The sequence below is a fragment of the Xyrauchen texanus genome, chromosome 38, assembly GCF_025860055.1.
Source record: "Xyrauchen texanus isolate HMW12.3.18 chromosome 38, RBS_HiC_50CHRs, whole genome shotgun sequence".
Lineage (NCBI taxonomy): Eukaryota > Metazoa > Chordata > Actinopteri > Cypriniformes > Catostomidae > Xyrauchen > Xyrauchen texanus.
The window spans coordinates 16,676,760-16,700,382 of record NC_068313.1 but is presented as its reverse complement, the minus strand read 5'-3'; the positions used below and the strand labels follow the sequence as shown (position 1 = coordinate 16,700,382).

The 23,623-nt window shown below is 43.2% G+C and overlaps 1 protein-coding gene across 1 annotated transcript in view; it reads left to right on the top strand.

Annotated features, from left to right (window-relative positions):
- The window catches only part of LOC127631738 (pleckstrin homology-like domain family B member 1), a 92,028-nt gene that overhangs the window by 39,804 nt on the left and 28,601 nt on the right, over positions 1 to 23,623 (top strand). Inside the window, exons 7-9 of the mRNA XM_052110025.1 lie at positions 13,795 to 14,079; positions 15,859 to 16,005; positions 16,216 to 16,353. Coding sequence (XP_051965985.1) covers positions 13,795 to 14,079; positions 15,859 to 16,005; positions 16,216 to 16,353 — 570 coding nt within the window. The remainder of the gene's footprint in view (positions 1 to 13,794; positions 14,080 to 15,858; positions 16,006 to 16,215; positions 16,354 to 23,623) is intronic.

Sequence of the window (23,623 nt, the reverse complement as noted above, 5' to 3'; positions counted from 1 at the left end):
AAGTAAGCTGTTTCTCCTCAAACTTCATTTGAAACTCTAGATTCCCATCATGCTGTAGCTCAGCATGAGCAGATTCTTTTGGTTATGTTGACTTGGTTTGTGGTGGTTTGATTTCATAAATTTCCAATATGCAAGCAGCTGTTTTAATGTCATATAATTTAACAACAGAAGTGTCTTACCATGATGTTTACAGGATAGCTTGATGCTCTGTGCTTGGTTTAGTCTGTAGTCCATGTTTGAAAATTATGGGATGTTGCTGCTTTTTACCCCGTGGGATTTCTGTATCCAAGCTTTGAGACAGGGGAAGGGGAAGTGGAAGTCCTTTGTTTTTTGTTGTTTTTCAGAATATGGAGAAAAATAATTGTAATATTTCATTAAATGCTGACATTTTTTCTTGCATGTTGATTTGCACATTACACTATAGGGTTGGGAATAGGAATGGAATTTTAAGATTCTGGCTCTGGTTTTGATTCCTTAACGTTTCCATTAATGATTCTTACTTTTGAGGAAGAAATATTTGGAAATGCAGCAGTATTTCAGCAGTCTGTTTCCAAATAATTAAGTTAAACAGAGCAAATCTAACAAATCACAGATATATTTAATACAGTTCTTGCACATATAATTTTTTATTGACTTTTATAGAAGGTTGGCCACATCCACACTAATAAATTTTAATTAGAAATGGCATTTAAAACATTGCCACATTAAACGTCTGTATCTTAAAATTGTTTGTTTTCTTGGTTTATATGCCACTAAGTTGGGTTTTTGGGTAAATTGTGAAAATACAGGGCAGAACTGATTGAAGACAGTCTGGTTTAAGGCATTTAAAAAATCTGGGCACACCACAGCAGTAAGAGTAGCACTGTGACACCATCATGCATTTAGAGACAGAAAAAGGTCAAGAAGAGCAGGGAAGAGCCTCTGACACAGCAGGGGGTTCAAGAAGCTCTGAGACATGATGAGAGGACAGAGGAGTGGTGTGTTTGTGTGTGTCATTCCAGACTGAGGGAAGACAGTGGAATGCTGGAGCTGGGATCAAAAGGCATAGCTCATGTCTCTTGAACTATGATTGGTTGGGAATGAATGGAAATGAGTGAACAGAATTGGTTTGTGTCTCTTACCCCTTTTGCACTGCAATGGTGTTGGTGCTTAGAGTTGCCAACATTTCACCACGCGAATCTGCATCCCCTTCATACAACCCTTGTGCTGTATGAGCCGGTACATGGCCACGGACTGTTCAAACCTCTTTCAGAACCGGCCCACATTTCCACCTATTTGAAAACCGAACCATTAATTGTAGCATTAAGAATGCGGCATCAACACTGAAAATGTGAAATTTACAGGAGACCTATTATGCCCCTTTTTACAAGATATAATATATGTTGCAGGTGTCCCCAGAATGTGTCTGTGAAGTTTTAGCTCAAAATACCCCACGGATCATTTATATACATTTATCATTTTATACCATGTTATAAATGCCTCTTTTTGGGTGGAATCAAAAGCATGCTGATTTTGTGTGTGTCTCTTTAAATGCAAATGAGCTGCTGCTCCCCGCCCCCTTTTTGAATGAGGGCTTTGCCTTCACAGCCAGCAACAACAAATCAGAACTAATTTGACTGACAGCGTAAATGCTGGAGTTCAGCCATATATGCATGAATATATATATATATATATGTATATCTGTTCTCCGTGAATACAGTCAGAGACAATGGTAACTGACAGTAAAGCGTTTTCGGGTAAAAAATTCAAAATAACAACATAGCTCTGGTCTCTGTGATACAATCGGAGACAATGGTAACTTTAGCTGCATTAGCCGTGGAATCAGCACATTCGGAAAGGCAATTTGCAAACATTCATAAAATATGAAGTGCGATACTTGCATATCAGGATATAAAGTTGGAAAATGAACAGTTGGTTCTGATCCATGCTTGAAAATAAAAAAAATTGAAAATCCTGCCTTATATTGGCACTCATTCACAAAGTAGTCTGATGTAAAATGATTTGAATAAACATACACACATTTCTGTATGTTTTGGGTCACATTTCCTTCAAATACAAAACTTGTCCACTGGGTCTTCCGTGGCTCTGATGCTGGGAGTACATGAAGACTCTTATGTTCACTTTTACAGCCAACAGCAGAACACTTATGACGCTTACGAAGCTGAGACATTATTCTTCTCACTGTATCTGCTCCAGCGTGGAAAACAATGGCGGACTGTGTGTAGATCACTCAGGAGAGGATCTATGATAATAGGGTGGAGTCCGTCACCAGTCGTGGGCGAGGCCTGCTCTAACGTGACATCACCTTAGAGCAGAAATGAAAACCGTTAATTTTGACACACTGTTTTTGATTAATAGAAATATAAGAAAGAGGAGTGGGTGGACTTTTAACATTGTAGGGTGGTTGTGTACACACACTGCTGACATTTACGTACAAACACCATGTAAAAGTGAATTTTGCATAATAGGTCCTCTTTAAAGTTAACACTTTACATTAAGGTTCCATTTGTTAACATTAGTTAGCAATATTAGCTTCCCTGACCTTACAGTGAAGTATTTTACAGCCTTTATTAATCATGGTTAATTTCAATATCTACTAATACATTTTTTAAATCAAAAGTTGTAGTAGATAACATGTGTTTATGCACTATGAACTAACCTGAACTAACAAATAACAATTGTATTTTTATTAACTAACATTTTTCTAACACAATTAACTTGGCATATATATATATTTTACAGCATTAATGAATGTTTTCATATATATTTTACTGCATTAATTAAGTTTTTCAAATGATGCGTTATGGTAAAAGTGTTTCAATATCATAACAGTGTGAGTAATAGAGTGAAAAATAAGTGTTTATAAAGTCATCAAAGTAGTGATTTGTGTGAAAATGAATAAAACACAGTTGTTGTAGTGTCTCTAGTGTTCATTTCACCAGGAAACTGCAACCAAATGCAGAATTCACCACATAGCAAAGTAACTTTGCAAAAATGTAGTTATAGTAATGTTCATAGTTATAGAGACTATGGAAATGTGCAATCCAGAAACAATAATAGCCATATGTTGAATGTGTTGAAAAAACGTGCTGGTGAAAAAGGGGTATCTGCGTGCTATCTCTCAGCTGTTGGTCCATTTCAGAGTCTAGAGAACTTCCAGTGCTGCTGCTAACATAAGACATATTTCATTTTTGGATTCCCCCAAAATTCCAAAATTCCTCATTTAACAGCCACCAGCAGAGAATTAAATCATATTATGTACCTACATCGGTTTATTTACAGGCACACACACACACACACACACACACACACACACACACACACTGAGGCAGAGTGTGTGTGTGTGTGTTTGTGTGCGTGCACGCGCGCGTGTGTGTGTGTGTGTGTGGAGGCAGAGGGACTGGGGGCTCTATTTGTTCATCTGTCTCAGCATGTGTATGTGTGTGTGAGTTCTGTAGAGCTGCTCAACGAGGAGACATCCTGAGAAAATCACAAGACACAAGTGTGAAAAATAGAGCTACTTTTAACGCAGTTAGGGTGAGTGATATTGGTGGGTTTTCATTGCGTTCCTTATCTAAATAATTTTTTTAGTGCATATAAAAGCACATCATTACCATAGAACTAGTGTTTGGTCACAAGCTGTGCTTATGTTAGACTTTTCCACATGATCTGCCTTGTGTTCCATGTCTGTCACTCACTCGACGTTGTGTCGATGAGTTGACACTAGGGGTCGCTCCTGCGGAGCCCAGACATCTCTGATCTTGAGAAAGGCCAATGGAAATTGGCGTATGGAATTTGCATGCCACTCCCCCGGACATACGGGTATAAAAGGAGTGACACTGCAAACACACATAAGATATCTTCTTCGGAGCCGAGCGAGCAAGTCACATGCTTGCCTGGGCAGCCGCGAATGTCGGGCTGGAGTGGAATCCCCCCCCTCGGGGCCGGCCCCAGCGTGGAGCTACCCACAGGACTGCGACGCCACCTGCCTCACGGGTGGCAGCCAATAACCCCAAGAAGGCTTCAAAGCGCCCCTGAGACTGGCAGCCCTGGGACTCAGTAAACTGCACTATGGGAGCTGGTAAGCAGACCACTCCCTCCCCCACCGGAGGGTCGGGTGGAGAATCCTTATTTATTTACAAATTTTATTTCGCCGCACGCCCAACGGGCTGTGGTACCCACATAAAAAAAAAAGAGCAGTTTACTCAGCCCCTGGGCTCTATTTCCGGTCTCCCCGGCCATACTTATCATGACCGCCGGCCACCGGTTCTCTTTGGCAGGTACGGCGCCCTGGAACTGCGTCCGCTCCACCGCGGTGAGAGGCGAGAACGCCATGCTTTGCGTGCGGAGATCGCCTCCCTTCTAAGTGCTGAGCTGTCTGCATGCATTCAGACAGAACACGTTGGTCCCACTGAAATCCTTTCAGAGGCTCCTGGGGCATATGGCATCCTCAGCGACGGTCACGCCGCTTGGGTTGATGCATATGAGACCACTTCAGCACTGGCTACAGAACCGAGTTGAGAGAAGAGCATGGCACCACGGCACACACCGCGTCTTTGTCACGCAGGCTTGTTGCCGTTTCTCAGCCCCTGGTCAGACCTAGCATTCCTATGAGCAGGAGTTCCCCTAGGCCAGGTCCCCAGGCACGTCGTGGTTATGACAGATTCCTCCCAACGGGAGGCACTCAACAGGCACTCAGTCGCCAGCCCTTGGACCAGCCTGCGACTGTGTTGGCACATCAACTGCCTCGAGTTGCTGCCGGTACTACTTGCCCTGAGGAGGCTATTGCCATTGAACCGGGGCAAGCACGTGTTGCTCCGGACGGACAACACAGCGACAGTGGCGTATATCAACCGGCAAGGTGGCCTACTCTCTCACCGTATGTCAACTTGACATACAACTTGCCCGCCGTCTCCTCCTTTGGAGTCAGCACCGGCTCAAGTTGCTGTGAGCAACTCATATCCCGGGCCACCTCAACAGCACAGCAGATGCGCTGTCGTGGCAGGTTACACCCAGGGGAGAGTGGAGGCTCCACCCTCAGCTGGTCCAGCTGATCTGGAGTCGATTCGGCCAAGCACAGGTAGACCTTTTCGCTTCACCAGAATCCTCCCATTGCCCACTATGGTACTCTCTGACCGAGGCTCCCCTCGGAACAGATGCCTTGGCACACAGCTGGCCCCTGGGGCTGCGCAAGTATGCGTTTCCCCCAGTGAGAGCCTACTTGCACAGACGTTGTGCAAAGTCAGAGAGGAAGGGGAACCGTGTATTCCTTGGGCAGAGGGCGCTCTGTCCTTGATTTAATTCCTTTTTTGGTGAGAACAATAGAGAGAAGGCCATGGCTGGGCCAGCCAGTCCTTATACTTCTGAGCAGTTAGCCATTCCCCTAGGTGCAGGGGACCGTTTCATACCTGCCAGTGTGTTGGGTGTAGTTATGCGACGGCTTGCTGCGCTGGCTACGAGGCACACCGAGGTCTGCCCGTCTCGCACCGCCAGTCTGCATTAACTCGGTTCAGCTCTTGTGGCGTTTTCCATTGGTACCTCTAGAGTGAACTCATCAACACAACGTCGAGTGAGTGACAGATAGGGAATGTCTCGGTTACTAATGTAACCTCCATTATCTGATGGAGGGAACGAGACGTTGTGTCCCTCCTGCCACAACACTGAACCAGCCGCTGAAATGGCCGGGACTTTCGCTCGGCTCCTCAGTGCGATACCTGATGTGTGTTTGCAGCGTCACTCCTTTTATACCCATAAGTCCGGGGGAGTGGCATGCAGTTTCTGCCAATTTCCATTGGCCTTTTCTCAAGATCAGAGATGTCTGGGCTCCGCAGGAGCGACCCCTAGTGTCAGCTCATCGACACAACATCACGGAGGTTACATTACTAATTGAGACGTTTTTATATGTAACTGGTATATAATTTGACTTTTATTAAAGCAATTGTTTTCCCAAAGTTAAAATTATGTATTTATAAAAATGTATGTCTTTTTAAACCTGCATAACTTTCTTTCCGTTATTTATTACTGAACAAAATGTAGCTCTTCTTTTCCATGCATTTAAAGTAAATGGTGATTGAGGCTATCAAGCAAGATATTCAACTTTTACAGGTAATAAAGGCTTACATTTTAGTCTGTTCCTTAAACAAAGTTAGCATATGGCTTCAGAAGGCTTGAAATTAAGAGCATGTAGTTTGACACCCCCTGATCCCCATCCACTTTCATTGTTGTGAAAGAGAGCAACGTGAACAATCTAAAACATCTGCTTTTGTGTTCTACAGAAGAAAGAAAGCCATACAGGTTGGGACTAGGACTGGGCGATATGTCTTAAAAAATTATATCTTGATATTTTTCAGTCTACTGATGATTTTCAATACACAGTATATCTCAATAATTATGCATTTGCTCAGAAATTGTTCAAAAGTGTTTGTTTATTTTTTCAGATGAACCATCATTAGACATTAAACGAAAATCTATTAAAAACGAATTAGTTCATATTCATAGTAGCTTAATAAAAATCATTATTTACCTTCAGATGTTTTTACTAATACATTTTTGTGAATGAACAAGGTGTGCAAAGCTACTTCACTGAATAAATTTTGAAACCCAGTTGAACATTGATAATACTAAATTATTGTTGTGGGCATGTCAGATTTATTATTAAAATATAATGCTGAATTATCATTATTATTCTGATTATTAGATTTGCGCCATAGACACAGACAGTGATGAAGTCTGTGAGGCCGAAATGTCTGTGTTCTCCTTTTCTGTGAGATATAAAATAAAATGCAATGAAATGAGAAAAAGGAGTGCGAATCATTTAGTTTTTGAGACTGTTTAATGTTTATGGATCTGCTGAACCTGAACTAGTTGAGCGCAGTTTTTCCATATCTTTGATTAGATTTTCATTATACAAAAGTAATATATTTCTGTCCTGTTTACTTCATCTTCACCTGGGGGCTTTTATTTTAACAATGAAAGTGCTATTGTATTTACTTCAACTTCACATAGAGCTTTTATTTTGACACAGGAAAGGCAATGTGTATTTGACAGTTTACAATGTTCTGCATTTCCTGAAACGTTGTAATCTCCTTTTCTGTCATGAAATTAATGCTGCATTTGTAAATATGTATAATAACTTGTAGCGGTTACACATTTTTGGAATTGCGTGAATGCTTGAACCTGCAATTCTTTGATTTCACAGTGCAAGTGAACTGAACTGATCCGAGCGTGCCTCCATGCACTTGCACACAAGTCATCCATTGCTTTGTTCTGAATTGCATATAAAACATGTTTATCTGTCTTTAAATCGCAGCCTTTTGTGGATTAATAATCACATATGACCAGCTTGCCATTTTGAAGTTATTTTGATTAATTCTGCAGACCTGAAGGATTGTTAAATTAGTTTATTTATACTCTCTTTATATAACAATGGCCAAATAAAAGTCATCATCGTGATATTTACGATATTGGTCAATTTTACATCATCAGCAAAATTATCTTGATTATATCGTTAATATTCGAAACATCACCAAGCCCTAGTTTGGACCAACATGGGGATGAGTAAATTATGACAAAGTTTTCATTTTTGGGTGAACTGTCTCTTTAAGTCTAATGTGGGCTTGCATGTACAGTATATGTTGATGTTCTTTGTTATGGTAATTGAGCTTAAAGCTCTACTTTACTACACAAATAAACAGCATATTGCTTCAGAAGTGTTCAGGTAGCCCCAATTTTGATTGGAAACACTCCTCAGCTCACAGCTATAAACTCCAGGATCAGAGGCTCTGTAGGGCCTAGATGGAGCCAGATCAAATGGTTACTGCTCTCTCCTGTGGTTCATAGCTGCCTCCATGTGTTCAGAGCGCATTTAAAACTCAGGGTGTGCCACCATGTTCTTCAACTGTTTCCTTCCCTTGGGGGGACAGGCTAATGACAACTACAGAAGACCCTTTAAACTTTGTTTTGCACATTGGGTCTGCTCTTGTCCTGGTCCAAATAGAGTTTAAACATCCCCCAGTTTGTAAAGTTCTTAAAGGGATAGTATACCCAAAACCAAACATTCTGTCACAATTTTTTCACCCTCATTTTGTTCCAAACCCATAGGAAGGAGATTTTAGGTATAATGACCTCAGTCACCATTCACTTTCATTGTACAGAAAATTTTGCGGAAATTCTTTAAATAGTTCCTAAGTCTAAAACTTGGTACAATCTTGCTGCTTGACAGCTTGTGATGACAAAAACATCTTGAAACTGGGTGATGTTGCCTTTGGCACTTAAGTGAAGATAAGTAGCTGTTACAGTATACCGCAATTACTTGGGCAAATTGTAGTAGACAAGAAACTTTCTGTGAAATCACCCTTCAGTATTAGAAGGGACTCGGTGTTGTTATGGTAGTTAAAAGAGCCTGGAACCCTGAGGAATGATGCATGGAGGCTTTTCGCAATTCAGATGTGTAATTTTCTCGAGGAGACGTCCCTGTCAGGTGAAGACTTGTTGCTGTGATTGAAAGTTGTCCTTTGAAAGGAGCTGAATGTTTAGATGGGATTTTTGCTACAATGAATCAATTTGAATGCTCACTGTCAGCCACCACTTTAAATTTAAGCCAAATTGTTTATTCAAATGCCAAAACGGTAATTCAAATGCTTGTTTAAACAGTGTACTGTTATATATTTTCATTCATGTATGTATATTTTAGCAAAAAAAATAAAAAAATGTAAACGTACAAAACTTTGGTGCTGTGGCGGTACCATGACAAAGTGATAGTATCAGATGGAAATACTGTGGTACTTTGACATAAAAAAAAATGCTGAACGATTACTACTGTATATTGATATACCATGGTATTTACAATGTAATCCTAGGTGCTTCAATGAATACCATGGTATAGTATATGTCCAAAAATTCTTAGCATTACCATGATACCATATCCATAGCAAACATGGATTTACCATAGTATTCTGTCCAATGTTTTTATATTTCATTTTATTTTTTAGCTTTATTATAACTTTTGATACAAATGCGTCTCTCTGGCTGAATTAATTTAGGGTTTGAAAGGGCCATGGGAACAATTTGAGCTGAATTTCCTCAGTTGTGTTTCTCCTGTTAATGTGAACACTATGATGCTGGATTGAGGAGGCTGCTGATTACAGGTTCAGTTGAGGGTTTGGAGAATACTCATCACATCACTCCTCTTATTACACTCAGGCTCAAAGAGCACATCAAAGAGAGCACATTAAACACGCTTGGGTACCAGTGTGGCACTTTTTGTTTATCTTCTTTTGTGGTGTGGATTTTATTTCTCATGTTGGAACTATATATATATATCACATTGACATAAGTATTCAGACCTTTATCTCAGTACTTATTAAGCAACTTTGGCAGCGATTACAGTCTCAAGTGTTTTGGGTATGATGCGACAAGCTTTGTACACATGGATTTAGGGATTTTCTGCCATTCTTCTATAAAGATCCTCTCAAGCTCTGTCAGGTTGGATTGGGATCATTGGTGGAGAGACATTTTCAGGTCCAGAGTCCAGAGATATTCAGTTGTGTTCATGTCCGGGCTCTGGCTGGGTCACTCAAGGACATTCACAGATTTGTCCCTATGCCACTCTTGCATTGCCTTTGCTGTGTGCTTAATGTCATTTTCCTGTAGTAAGGTGAACCTTCAGCCCAGTCTGAGGTCCTGAATGCTGTGGACCAGGTTTACATTGGACCAAGGATATCTCTGTGTTTTGCTTCGTTCAGCTTTCCTTCAACCCTGACCAGTCCCCCAGTCCTTACCGCTGAAAAACACCCCCACAGCATGATGTTATAACCACCATGCTTCACCGTTGGGAAGGTATTGCACAGGTGATGCGTGGTGCCTGGTTTCCTCCAGACATGACACTTGGACTTGAGACCAAACAGTTCAATCTTCGTTTCATCAGACCACAGAATCTTGTTTCTCACAGCCTGAGAGTCCTTTAGGTGCTTTTTTGCAAATTCCAAGTTGGCTTTCATGTGTTTTGCACTGAGGAGAGGCTTCTGTCTGGCCACTTTGTCATAAAGCCCAGATCGGTGAAGTGTTACATTGACGGTTGTCCATCTGCAAGTTTCTCCCATCTCCACACATGATCTCTTGAGCTCAACCAGCGTGACCATCAGGCACTTGGTCACCTCTCTTACCAAGGCCCTTCTCCTCCATTTGCTCTAGGATGAGTCCAGGTTGTTCCAAAATTCTTCCATTTAAGAATTATGGAGGCCAATGTGCTCTGAGAACCTTAAATTCAGCCAAACATTTTTTGTAGCTTTCCCCAGATCTGTGTTTCGACACAATCCTGTCTCTGAGTACTGCAGGGAGTTCCTTTGACCTCATGGTTTGTTTTTTCGCTGATGTGCATTTTCAGCTGTAAGACTTTATATAGACATGTGTGTGCTGCACGGTTAATCGTTAAAAGATCAGTATCTCGATTCAGATGCCCACACAATCTCATTTCTAAATGACATAAATTCTGCAATGTATATAAACGTTCCCATGGCATGCCTTTGTAAGGCGGTCTACACCTTCGGGAGACGTTTTTTAAATGTTGATCTTTTAAACTTTATATGGCATCTACCAAACACTGCACTCCTGAATGAGACGCTGATTAAAATAAAATGCAACAGCCAAAGATGTTTGTCCAGCATAGTGCTTTACAAACTGCAGCGTGCAGCCATGATTAGCTAGGAGTGTGACTGAATCTCTGCTTAATATAATATTTAATAGCCACTGACGATGCTTAAAAAAATACCGGCATTACCAACATCTGACTAAATTTGCTACCCGTGAGCTGTATGATTACAGCCAGCTGCTTTCCATTGCTCACATGAGCGTGTCTGCCCGTACACTTGTGTATCGTGATGAATGCAGCAATCCTGCATGAGACTCCGCTGTTTTTAATCAAAATACCAATCTTTAGGAGATATTAAAGTGAACACAGCTGTTAATGAATTACGAGAGTGTAAACAGACAGGATTAAATCGTCTCTGTTTTGACGAGATATTAAAGCAAACACAGCCTTTAATGTAGCAGACGGGACAAATTCTTCAAAGTGTTAGATCTGTGTGATGTTTAAATGTATATAGTCTGTTATAGTCATTCGGGCAATCTTACTGTATCAAATCAGTATTAATGTATATCTAATAATCACAGAGTAAAGAGTTGTTTCATTTTGCATTGAAGTACTTTTTTAATGTATTTATATTATAATTTGTTTTATGTTTAGCATTGTTTACTCCTTTCTCTATTTAATTAGTCTTGAATAATTTTATACTATTGTTTTAATTTAAATTGTTATATATATATATATATATATATATATATATATATATATATATATATATATATATATATATTTTAACAATTTAAATTAAAACAATGAGGCATAAAGGAATTATTCAAGAGCCAGTAATTAAATAGATATATATATATATACTTCAATATATATATATATATTTTAACAATTAGCATAATAACAGTGTTTTTTTGCATAGTTGCTTACCAGTGCAAAACTAAGTTAATATAGAACTGTTAATGAAGCTTTTTTCCACTCGTTTTGCATTTTTACTGAGCATGTGAGAAACAGGCTAAATCATTTTTTATTTTTTTTTATGCACTTTTTTAACAGAATTATGATTTTTTATGTATTTATTTTGCACTAATAACAAGATGGTGTTTGGTTTATAATGTATTTGTTGTGCCCTATTGTGTACTTACAACATTTTAAACGTACATATTTGATTTACAACTTTATTGCACTTTTGCATAGATTGAAGCAGAGAACATTTTGTCAGAACCTTGTACATTACATGTTACTTTGTTTTGTACACTTATGTCTAGGTTTTGTAAATCACATAAGCATTTTATTTCTTCAGAATCATGAGAGAATCATGATCTTTATTCTAAGCAAAAAAGAATCGTGATTTTCAATTTATCCAGAATCGTGCAGCTCTAGTGTTTACCTTTCCAAATCATGCCGGGGATCATGGGAAGTGTAGTTTTGGACAAAGACAAGTGAAACCCAGGGCAGACAACAAGGGAATCGTGACATATATATAGATAGATTCAACACCTATTTTTCTTTAATATCAACATGACTTAAAAATTATAAAAAAGTGGTTTCTTTCAATTTTGAGTAGCATACATGGAATATTACTCATCGTAAAAGTTCCTGCCAGTCAGTGGAGTCAGTGCCTCAGTCTGAGGAAAATGCCATGACATGGTCAGAGGTCAGACTGAGAATGTGTCTTTGAGGTGGCCTAACTGGTCTAAGGGGCCAGCTGTTACCACATTCATACCCCCCAGGAAGACACTGCAACAAAGCAGCATGAGTTATGAGTATTTAGGAGAATCTTCCGAAACATGCCAAATTATTACCCCAAATGTTAAATTTCACCCCAAAATGAAAAAATATTTTTTTTGCGTAGAGAAAGGGTATGAAGGGTATTTAGTCCCTATTTTTTTCCCGCATTGTGACATTATTTTCATGACAATTACGCACAGTTCCCAGCATCGTAATGCAAATAATTGTCAGTCTCATAACTGCAATTTAAATAGATGAAAATAGATATATTGTTTAAATTTAAAAGTATTTATACTGTATTGTTTTATTTATTATTCTGCCTTTAATTGATGCTTATTTAAATACTAAAGCATCTTTGTATTACAGTAACCTTTTTTTTTAACGGTAATATTATAAAAAAAATATATGTAATAATAATGAGAATCTAATGAGAACCACCACTGATAATAAGCAATCCATTTCACAAGTGAATTTGTCAATCAGTTTGAGATTTATTATGAGGGCTTGTTTAAGGACCCGTCAATCTACACCTGCGTCAGACAGATGCTTGTGTAGCATCTCGGGTGCGTCGCATCATAAACATATCATTTTTAGGTCACTGTGTCAAGTTAAATATAGTTTAATACTCAATCTTTAAACACATCTTGAGATCACTTAGTTCGGATTTGCGCTCCTTCAAGTGTTTTGAACGCAAGAACGTAAGGCATGTCTGTGTTGTTGCTGCTGAAGGTTGTTTTCGTCACTGTATAAACTGCTCGTTTTCACACAGCTGAAGTTTCACTTACTGCCCTCTGGAGTAAACAGGTGGTACTACAAGCTTGCATTTCTCAGGATTCTTCCTTATATGGGGGCATGCGATTAATTGCGTACATTTTTTTAACGCATTATTTTTGATAAAATTAATCGCACTGAATTAAAGCATTAAATCGACAGCCCTAATGTGAATTAAAAATAAAATCAAGGAAAATGAGTAAAATGTCTGGACGCATTATAGTAATGAAAATTTGGTGTGAAAATTTGCTTAATTGTGATGAAAGTAATGTCAGAATGATCCTGAATATAGACTTAAATTTCTTTATGCAAAATAGAACGTTTATTTATTTATTTTTATTTTTCATTTGGATTGAAATGTGACTTAGACTTGCTTTCATGAGATTCACCCAGTCATTTCAGTGGTTTATGTTTTTAATGCACGTCTGCTTTTAGTTGGGGCCTGTTCTGACAAGCGCTCTGTGCTGGGGGTCATGTTGCTTGTGTGTGCTGAAAGCAGGGACCATGATCTCTCACTGGAGGATAGCGACCAGATAAGGGTCGCTCCAGACAGCAGTGCTTCTGTTTATTTCCTGTCTTCTCTCATCAGATTGGCATTAGCAGTGTGGTTTGCGCCAGAGGCTGTCGCAGAGGAAATTAGATAACATGTGGGCAGTTTTATCCACCCCTGACTCATCTAATGGTTCATCTTGGTTGCGTTTTAGGAACGACAGCGGCTTGAGACAATCTTGAACCTCTGTGCGGAGTATAACAAGGGCGACGGGCCGGCGGGTGATCTGGCCAGGATGGGCATCTCTGGGCTTGGCTCAGGGGAGGGGCTTAATGTCAGACGACCCTCCACGGACAGTGTGAGCAGTGCTTCCTTGAGGGTGGTGCAGAGACATCGTGAGAGCCAAGAGGACAACCTGAAGGAGGACTGCAGCAGCACTGAGAGTGCACAGCAGGACGGACAGACCCTAACAGTTCTGCTGAACGGACAGAATGGACAGGTGCGACTAGTTCACCTTCTCTTTTGAGTGACGTAGCATTCAATACAAGTGTAGTGTTACAGTGTTTTCATACCATCCTTAACTTATTCAGCAACATTTCTGTGTTTTTTATCATTACTTGCATTATTAGTGGTGAGTCAATTGCTTAAACTTAAAGGGATAGTTCACCCAAAACATTTTAATTCTCTCATTATTTACTCTGTCTGTGACTCCTTTTTTAGAAATGTAAACTCTCATTAAATGTACATGCATGCTTCCTTGACATTTTTCCAGCCGCAATTTAATCTGTGTCCTCTTTCAAACTAACTCTTCAATCAGTTCTCTAACTGGACGTCTATTGAGAAGGGATTGTGATTAGATCCAATCATGTTCTTCAAATAACACTCTGTGATTTTATTGGTTTTACAAGCTGTATCCTTGGCTACCTTTGATTAGAATACTCTCGTGACTGACAAAGCCTACGGGACAAAACATGATTGTTTCAGAATAAGTTGGGACACAAGAAAAAGTGCTTAATACGGGACTGTCCTGGGAAAAAACAGGACATCTGGCCAGCCTACGTCACACGCGCGTACCACTGCTCACTAGAAGCATGATTTAGAGTTATAAAAAGTACTTTAATATGAATTTTCTTAATATTTAACTTTTTCGCTACAAAAGAGTTGCTTTAGAAGACATTAATTTAACAGCTGTTGTTGTATGGATGACGTTTATGCTGACTGTCTGTGATTTTTGGAGCTTCAAAAGGGAAATCTCCATTCACTTCAGTATTTTAAGGACTTACTGAGCTGAAATATTTATCTATTTTTCTTGAAATTCTTCTGGTGAATAAAGAAATTCATACACACCTGGGATATCATGAGGATAAGTAAATAATGAGAGAATTTAAATTTTTGGGTGAACTATCCCTTTAAGCCCAAAGTATGTTGGTGTGTGCATAAACAGGCAGTTGGGGCATGCGTGCTACGACTGATATGAGATACAGACTATTTCTCTTAAAGAGTTTAGACCTATAAAGATGTCTTTATAGTCCTTCAGACTCGAGTTAAATAAACAGGTATCTCCAGACCTCTTCACTCACGCACTCTTCACGTGCACATCCACTGTTGATGTTTTTACCTTCGTCTCGTGTTATTTAACGGCAATTACATCTTCTTCTAGCGCATATTTGTGACAACAAGTGCTCAGATGTGAGTGTTGCCACCTTTTGGACCCCCTAATTACTGCAAAGAATTCCAGGCACATACTCATTCTGCACATTCAAAGACACAGTTACAAAAATCGGGCTGCTCGCTTTCAGTGCTCAAGCTCTCTGCTGATGACTAGAATTGTGTCACTCGTCCTGTACATGGAAGCTCAACCGAAGTATACTTTGGGCTCAAGGGTTTGGGATTTGAACAATCCCCGAACCGCCGCATAACTCATCCCGGAACTCGCAATTATTTACCTTGGTTTTCTCAATTTACACAGCCTGGTGTTACTTTTCTAAGCAATCATACATACACATTCCCCCTGACAGACAATACAATGGGTGAAAGAATCCCTTAAATTTATATTGAAGGATTGACCTGAGCCATATGTAGGGATCAGAATATCATAAAGATTTAGGGGTGAGGATGAAGACTGACTCTTTAACCAAGGCCAGTAAGCAACCCCCCAAAACAACCAAACTTGTTTATTGCTATGTCATCTTTAAGCACTATCAAAATCAATGCTTTTTTTAATAAATTGTACACTTTAAACCAAAGGCCTCATATAATCTGTTTGATGTGTGTTTAGGCTCAGGACTCTCCAGGATCGGGCAGCATCAACCGTCTGGAACTGGGCTACTTGGAAGAGGAGCGGGTTCGAGTGCTAGCGAAGGTAGATGAGCTCAAAGCTCGAATCACAGAACTGGAACAGCAACTTCAGGAGTCCAAACAGGAGGTAAGGTGCTGTCATAAATTCATAACATAAGCATGTACAATGTTCTGGAGTAGTAAAGTCATTTCTCTGAAGGATATACAGGAAGTTGTCTCATAATTACAGTGGTTAAGAGTGCGTGCGTAGAGGAGTAGATAATGTCAATTGGAGCTCTTGGGTGTGTTTGCGTGGTCTGTGTGAGAACTTTTCTATCTGATGTGTTTATCTGGGCAGGTGGAGATGGAGAGAGCTCTGCTTCAGGGAGAGAGAGAGGCTGAGATGGAGCAAATCGAGGCAGAGACGGAGATTATCAACCAGCTGCAATGCAAAATCAGTGAACTGGAGAGCACTTACCAGAGAGAGAAAGACAAGGTAGGACACACACACATTAACATTTACATAAGTGTATACTGACTCTAAGATTTATAAAAATGGTCCATTATATATGAAAACAGATCTTTCATGCAATGTTATGTCATATTTTATATTATGCAATTTTATGCTTATATTATCCTTCTGTAACCAGTACTTATGGCATTATCTTGAAAGAAGGGTTGCCATATTTACTCTAAATTAGCAAAAACACTGTAGGGGTGCATAACATAATAAAATGTAATACTAGCAACAAAAAAATCTATTATTAAATACATTTTGCCAATGTCGATAATCTCAAAATGCCAGAATACGGACAAGTCGGTAGTGATAGATAGGGTTTCCACACCAATTGAAAATCTGGAAATATCAGGGAATTTTTTAATTATGTTACCAAGACATGAAAATGAATACCATTTTAAAAGTCATGAAAAAGTTATAGAAATTTCTATTGTGAATTTAAATTTTTCTAGTTATGCCAAGCCAGGGGTTGCATTAACCGAATATTCTCCATCATTTATATTTTGATAATTTCAATTGCTGTCCGTCAGATATAACTTAACTGTCTCTCTCTCACACACACTGCCTCTGTGTGTGAATGTGCCCTGTTAATTGTCTGGTAGTATTAAGATGTGTATTAACAGGCGTCATCACCTTTAACACCTGGTAATATGCAGAGCTTTAGACCAGTTGTGTTTAGTTTTCAAGGAGACAGTCTCTGAATTAATGACTACATACATCAGTCATTGCTTTAGTATGTTACTGCATGATTAGTGTGTTACTGTATTATAAAGCACAAAAAAGTATAATAACAAAATTAAAGCACGGAAAATGCGCTGCATCTTTTCTGCCAATTACTTGCATTTAATATAAGCACAAACATTATATTAAGAGCAGAATTGTCAGTTATTTTAACTTAGTACTTGCATTAGAGCTTCAGAGATGTTTGTGTTTCTCATCTGTGAAACTTTTTTGTGATATCAGGCACACAAAAAGTTCAGTGAAATGATGCATGTATGCATGCGCATTTTCAAATATTACGATCGGACATTTATTTCTTTTAAAAGCTGCACATAACTGGCAAAGTGGTTGATTGACAGGTGCATCCAGAACTCCTTCATTTCAACAGACTTAACCATGGAGAGTCAAAAAGTATATAATTTAAGCCTACTCACTGTCATGCATATGCCATTATAATGGATGCCATGCCCTAAATGTAGTACTTATAAAATTAAAAAAGGTATGACAGATAAAAATAGACCATGAAAGAAATTTTACAGCACAGTTCGTCAGAGTGACGGATAAAGATTTTTTATAGCGCAACCCCTGTGCCCAACTCTTAAATATATCGTCTAAGTTACGTATGTAACCTCCGTTCCCCGATGGAGGGAACGAGACGTTGTGTCAGAGAAGCGACACTAGGGGTCTCTCTTGAGCGCCGATATTCACCTCTGAACTATGAAAAAAGGCCAATGAGAGTTGGCAACCAGTATTTGCATGTCCCGCCCCCGGACATACGGGTATTTAAGCGGCGCAAATACGGGAGTTCATTCAGGATTTTTCTGAGGAGCAGGAAATGGTCCAGTCACAACAGTGGCTCGGCTCAGCGACGTGGCAGGGGAGACACAACGTCTCGTTCCCTCCATCGGGGAACGGAGGTTACATACGTAACCTAGACGTTCCCCTTCTGTCGCTCTCTCCACGTTGTGTCAGAGAAGTGACACTAGGGGTCCACTTATAAAAGTGCCATGCGCTGAGCCGTGTACGTGAACTGCTGATACAGGAGCGAGCAGGTATTCTTACGTGCAGGACGACCAACTGTATCAGGCTGCACGTACCCTTCCCCAATGCCCCATTTAAGCCATCAGGATTCCTTATTACCCTGGGAGGGAACAAGGTGCTGGCCGCCAACCTGGGAACGGGCCAAGCCTGGCCAGGCCTCTTTTCTCTCTATGTTTCTCGCATAGAGCAACTAAGGCCGGGGCCCTTACACGCATTGAGGGAAGGGGGTCTTAGCCCTCTGCGGAGGCCACGCCTACCCGAGAGGGGAGGCAAGTTTAAGTGGCAAAACCATCAGAGGTCTGACTTAGGGCCTATGTGGAAAAGTTGGTGCGGTGGTGGATCCAGCCTCATAGAGGGGGGGAACATACATCACGGCAACCGAGGCAGCCGTGACTGCCTAAGGGAAACACGGGAGTCCGCTCGCCAGAGGGGACAGAACCGTGGTGTTACACACAGGGGGAGTCCGAAGGAGGCCTTTCCTGTGGAGCACCTATACCAGTACAGGGTAGCTTGCGGTACCCGCAGTAGTTTGGGTCGGCGAGTTCCTCCGCTGAACTGCGACCCACGAGGGCTAGGGAGGAATCAACCAATGTCCCAAACCTGAGATCTCCTGGGAATGAAGGCGCACTGTTTCCCCTGGTTAGGGGGAAGGGAGCTAGGTGCAAGCGATTCACCCGGTCAGATCGTGGGCGTGTTACCGAGTTCTACAGGCTCGGTACCTGAGAAAACACGGGACGATACTGACTCAACTCGGAGATTGTAGAATCTCGCAAAAGTGTTAGGTGTTGCCCAGCCCGCTGCTCTACAAATGTCTGCTATGGCAGTGCCCCTAGCCAGTGCCCATGAGGACGCAACACTCCTGGTGGAGTGAGCTCGGACCCGCAAGGGGGGGCATGGTCTGGGTGTGATAAGCCAGGGAAATGGCGTCGACAACCCAGTGGGCGAGTCTCTGCTTGGAGACAGCGTTCCCTTTCTGCTGTCCCCCAAAGCGTCTGGTGCTCTGTGTGCGGTCCAGATAAATACGTGAAGCACGTACTGGACACAGCAGTGAAAGGGCTGGGTCTGCCTCCTCCCGGGGCAGCGCTTGCAGGTTCACCACCTGATCCCTGAAGGGTGTGGTAGGAACCTTGGGCACATAGCCCGGTCGTGGTCTTAGGATCACGAAAGTGTCTGCCGGACCGAACTCCAGGCAAGTGTCGCTAACAGAGAACGCATGCAGGTCCCTGACCCTCTTGATGGAAGCGAGCGCGATCAGCAGGGCGGTCTTGAGAGAGAGAGCCCTGAGTCCAACTGAGTCAAGCGGCTCGAAGGGGGGTCTCTGGAGTCCCGTAAGGACGACCGAGAGATCCCAGGAGGGGAACAGGTTAGGTCGGGAGGGAGTTATCCTCCGGGCACCTTTTAGGAAGCTGACGATTAAGTCGTGCTTACCAAGAGACTTGCCGTCTACCGTGTCGTGGTGGGCCACGATAGCGGCGACATACACCTTGAGGGTGGAGGGGGACAGCCTCCTCTCCAGCCCTCCTGAAGAAACATGAGCACTGACCTAACTGCGCACTTCTGCGGGTCTTCGGCTCGGGAAGAACACCAGTCCGCGAACAGACGCCACTTTAGAGTGTAAAGATGCCTGGTAGAGGGGGCTCTGGCTTGATTGCTTGTATGAATGACGGTCGATGGTAGGCTGGCTAGATCTTCCGCATCCCGTCCAAGGGCCAGACGTCTGGGTGCGGGTGCCAGAGCGTGCCCCGTCCCTTAGAAAGAAGGTCCTTCCTCAGGGGAATTCGCCAGGGAGGGGCTGTCGTGAGGAGCGTGAGGTCCGAAAACCAAGTCCGGGTGGGCCATTAAGGGGCTACCAGAATGACTTGCTCATCGTCCTCCCTGACCTTGCATAGCACCTGTGCAAGAAGGCTCACTGGGGGAAATGCTTACTTGCGCAGCCCCGCAGGCCAGCTGTGTGCCAACGCGTCTGCCCCGAGAGGAGCCTCTGTCCGGGCATACCAGAGCGGGCAGTGGGAGGTTTCTTGGGAGGCAAACAGGTCTACCTGAGCCTTGCCGAACCGGTCCCAAATCAGCTTTACCAACTGGGGGTGGAGCCTCCACTCTCCGCCAGGCAAGCTTTGTCTTGACAGTGCGTCCGCTATCACATTGAGGTTGCCGGGGATGTGAGTGGCGCGCAGTGACTTGAGTCACTGCTGACTCCAAAGGAGGAGACGACGGGCGAGCTGTGACATGTGGAGGGAGCGTACTCCGCCTTGGCGGTTTATGTAGGCTACGACTGTGGTGCTGTCTGTCCTGACTAGGACGTGTTTGTTCCGAATTAATGGGAGAAACTTCTGCAGGGCCAGAAAAACAGCCAGCAGCTCTAGGCAGTTGATGTGCCAGCGCAGCGGGCCTTGGTTCCACCGGCCTGCGGCTGCGCGCCCATTGCACACGGCACCCCAACCCAATTTGGAGGCGTCGGTTGTGACAGAACGCCAGACACCTGCTGCAAGGGTACTCCTGCCCTTAGAAAGCAGAGGTCTGTCCAGGGTTTGAAGGTTTGGCGGCAGGCAGAGGTAACTTTTACGTTGTGTGTGCCGCGGCACCATGCTCGTCTTGGGACTCGAGTCCGGAGCCAGTACTGAAGTGGTCTCATATGCCGCGGAGGATGCCATATGCCCCAGGAGCTGTTGTCCTTAACTGAGACTGAGTCTAACTCCAGACCGAGAAAAGAGATGCTCTGTACCGGGGAGAGCTTGCTCTTTTCCCAGTTGACCTGAAGCCCCAAACGGCTGAGGTGGCTGAGCACCTGGTCTCTGTGTGCGCATAGTAACTCTTGGGAGTGGGCCAGTATGAGCCAGTCGTCAAGGTAATTGAGTATGCGTATGCCGGCTTCTCGGAGCGGGGCAAGAGCTGCCTCTGCGACTTTCGTGAAGACGCGAGGGGACAGAGACAGGCCGAAGGGGAGGACATTGTACTGATATGCCTGGCCGTCGAATGCGAACCGTAGGAAGGGTCGATGTCGAGGGCGAATTGAGACGGTTGTAGAAACCCTTCTTCATTTCGGTTGGAGGGACAGGCTCTATCGCGTCCTTTAATAGAAGGGAGGCGATTTCTTCACGCAGGGAATGGGCATGTTGGTCGTGTACTGTGGAAAAATTTACGCCCACGAAGGGGGGCGGAGACGTGGCAAACTGAATTGCGTAACCGAGTCGAATGGTCCGGTGCAGCCAGCGTGACGGGTTGGGCAGTGAAAGCCACGCCTCTAAACTCCGTGCTAGGGGCACCAAGGGGACGAGTTTTTTGGACGTACCTGGCGGGGCTTCGCAGCGGTGCGGAACAGGTAACATGGCGTCGGGAGGCAACGTGGCGTCCCGAGGCTCTGGTGCTGAGAATAAACTCAAAGCACTTACCTTGCTCCGCACATCCGGCAGGGGGCGGGTTCGTGACTGAGGAGGAGGTCTGATGCTGGCGTCCTCTGGACTCGTCTGAACCGGCCGGCCGGGGAACAGTCGTGGGGCTGAAGGCGGGGACACCGCATCCATGGAGCCGGGACTGTTGAGGCCTGAAAGCAGAGTGCCGTGAGAACGGCATTTGCGGGCCATGTGCCCCAGAGGAATAGCTCTTTTATTGAGAATATGGGTACCGCAGCCTTTGTTAGGGGGTGCGGCAAATGAAAAAACAAAGGATTCTCCTCCCGGCCCTCCACCGGGGGACGGAGCGGTCTTACCACCTCCGGAGCTAACGTCTTGGGCTCTGGGTGCGTTGTCTCAGGAGCGCCTGGGAGCCTTCCGGGTCCTCGAGGGGGTCCGTGAGACGGGGCGTGCACTTCCCGCGGTTTGCTCGACGCTGGGGCTGAGAGCTGGGCCCGGGTTGAGGCGGAGCAGGAGCTTGTCTTCTGGCCGTGGGAGGACGCCCTTGGCGAGCAGACGAGGCATGGGCCGTGGCGGCAGGCTTGCAGCGAGGCATGATGTGAGAGATGGCCTCCGTCTGCTTCTTTACCGTGGAGAACTGCTGGGCAAAGTCCTCGACGGTGTCGCCGAAGAGGCCAAACTGGGAGACAGGGGCGTTGAGGAAGCGAGTCTTGTCGGCCATCGCCTGCCCGAGCGCTTGCGCTGTGACCTTCGTCGCTCTCAGGGCGAGGTCAGTCGCTGAGCGCAGTTCCTGCAGCGTGTCGGGATCAGGGCCACCCCCGTGCTTGTCGCGTAGTGCCTTGGCTTGGTGGACCTGCAGGAGAGCTATGGCATGCAGGGCGGAAGCGGCGCATCCGGTGGCGATGTAGGCCTTCGCTGTCAGCGAGGAGGTTGCTCTACAGGTCCAGGAAGGGAGTACGGCTTGACCTCGCCAGGTGGTAGGGGTTCCGGGGCATAGATGGATCGCAACTGCCCTATCCACCAGGGGAATCGCCTCGTACCCATGGCGCTCTCCGCCGTCGAGGGTGGCGAGGGCGGACGAGCTTGTGGCTTGTGGCGGTATTTGCGCCACTTAAATACCCGTATGTCCGGGGGCGGGACATGCAAATACTGGTTGCCAACTCTCATTGGCCTTTTTTCATAGTTCAGAGGTGAATATCGGCGCTCAAGAGAGACCCCTAGTTTCGCTTCTCTGACACAACGTGGAGAGAGCGACAGAAGGGGAACAGTGCCTTTTTTATTTACCCTTTACAATTCAATTCCTGCCATTAACAATAGCAAAATTATATTTATATTATATATTATATAATGATATACAGTATTATAATATGTATATATATAAAGCATTTAGACATTGAAGGTTATTTATATATTTACAGTATATTTGATGTATAGTTTTATCAGCCATTGTGCCCACCACTGTCTAAATATTGGTAATGACATTAGCCTTTGAAAAACCTATAGTCGATATATTTATCAGTCAAGCCGACATATTGATTTAAAGGACCTTATTCTTTGTAGTGTCATCTTACATTTTTGACGAGGATGACAACAAGGCTGTGAGGGATAGACTTGCGGTCTCTTCAATGGGTTGTACTGTTGCTTGAAGTATTTTGAATCATTCCGCTGACAAAACATTGACAAAAACATTTAGAAAGAGATTTCAGTGGGCGAAAAAAACTCAGAATTACTGTAGGTGTGATCTATGCGTTATAGTGCATGCCATTGAAGAGACTGTACTTCTATCCCTCACAGCGTCATTTGTCACATGTTGCCTCTGTGAATAAGGTCTATAAACATGTAGACTTCTGATTGGTAAACACAGATTATTGATCGCACATAATGTAATTGGTCCATATTCAAACACTTATTCCCAAAAAAGCACATCCATCTGGTCATCCGTATTTTGCATTAAGATGTACAAATGTTTAAAATGCTTCCATGCTTACACTGAAGAGTTTTCAATCCTCATCTGGGCTGTTGCGTGCTTAATACTGTTGAGCCTCTCTGGACTGAACAGCCTTTTCTGGTCTCTGACATTCCTTAAAGACATTCCATTCTGCACGATGGCCACTCAAGACCCATTCTGGTCTCTATTG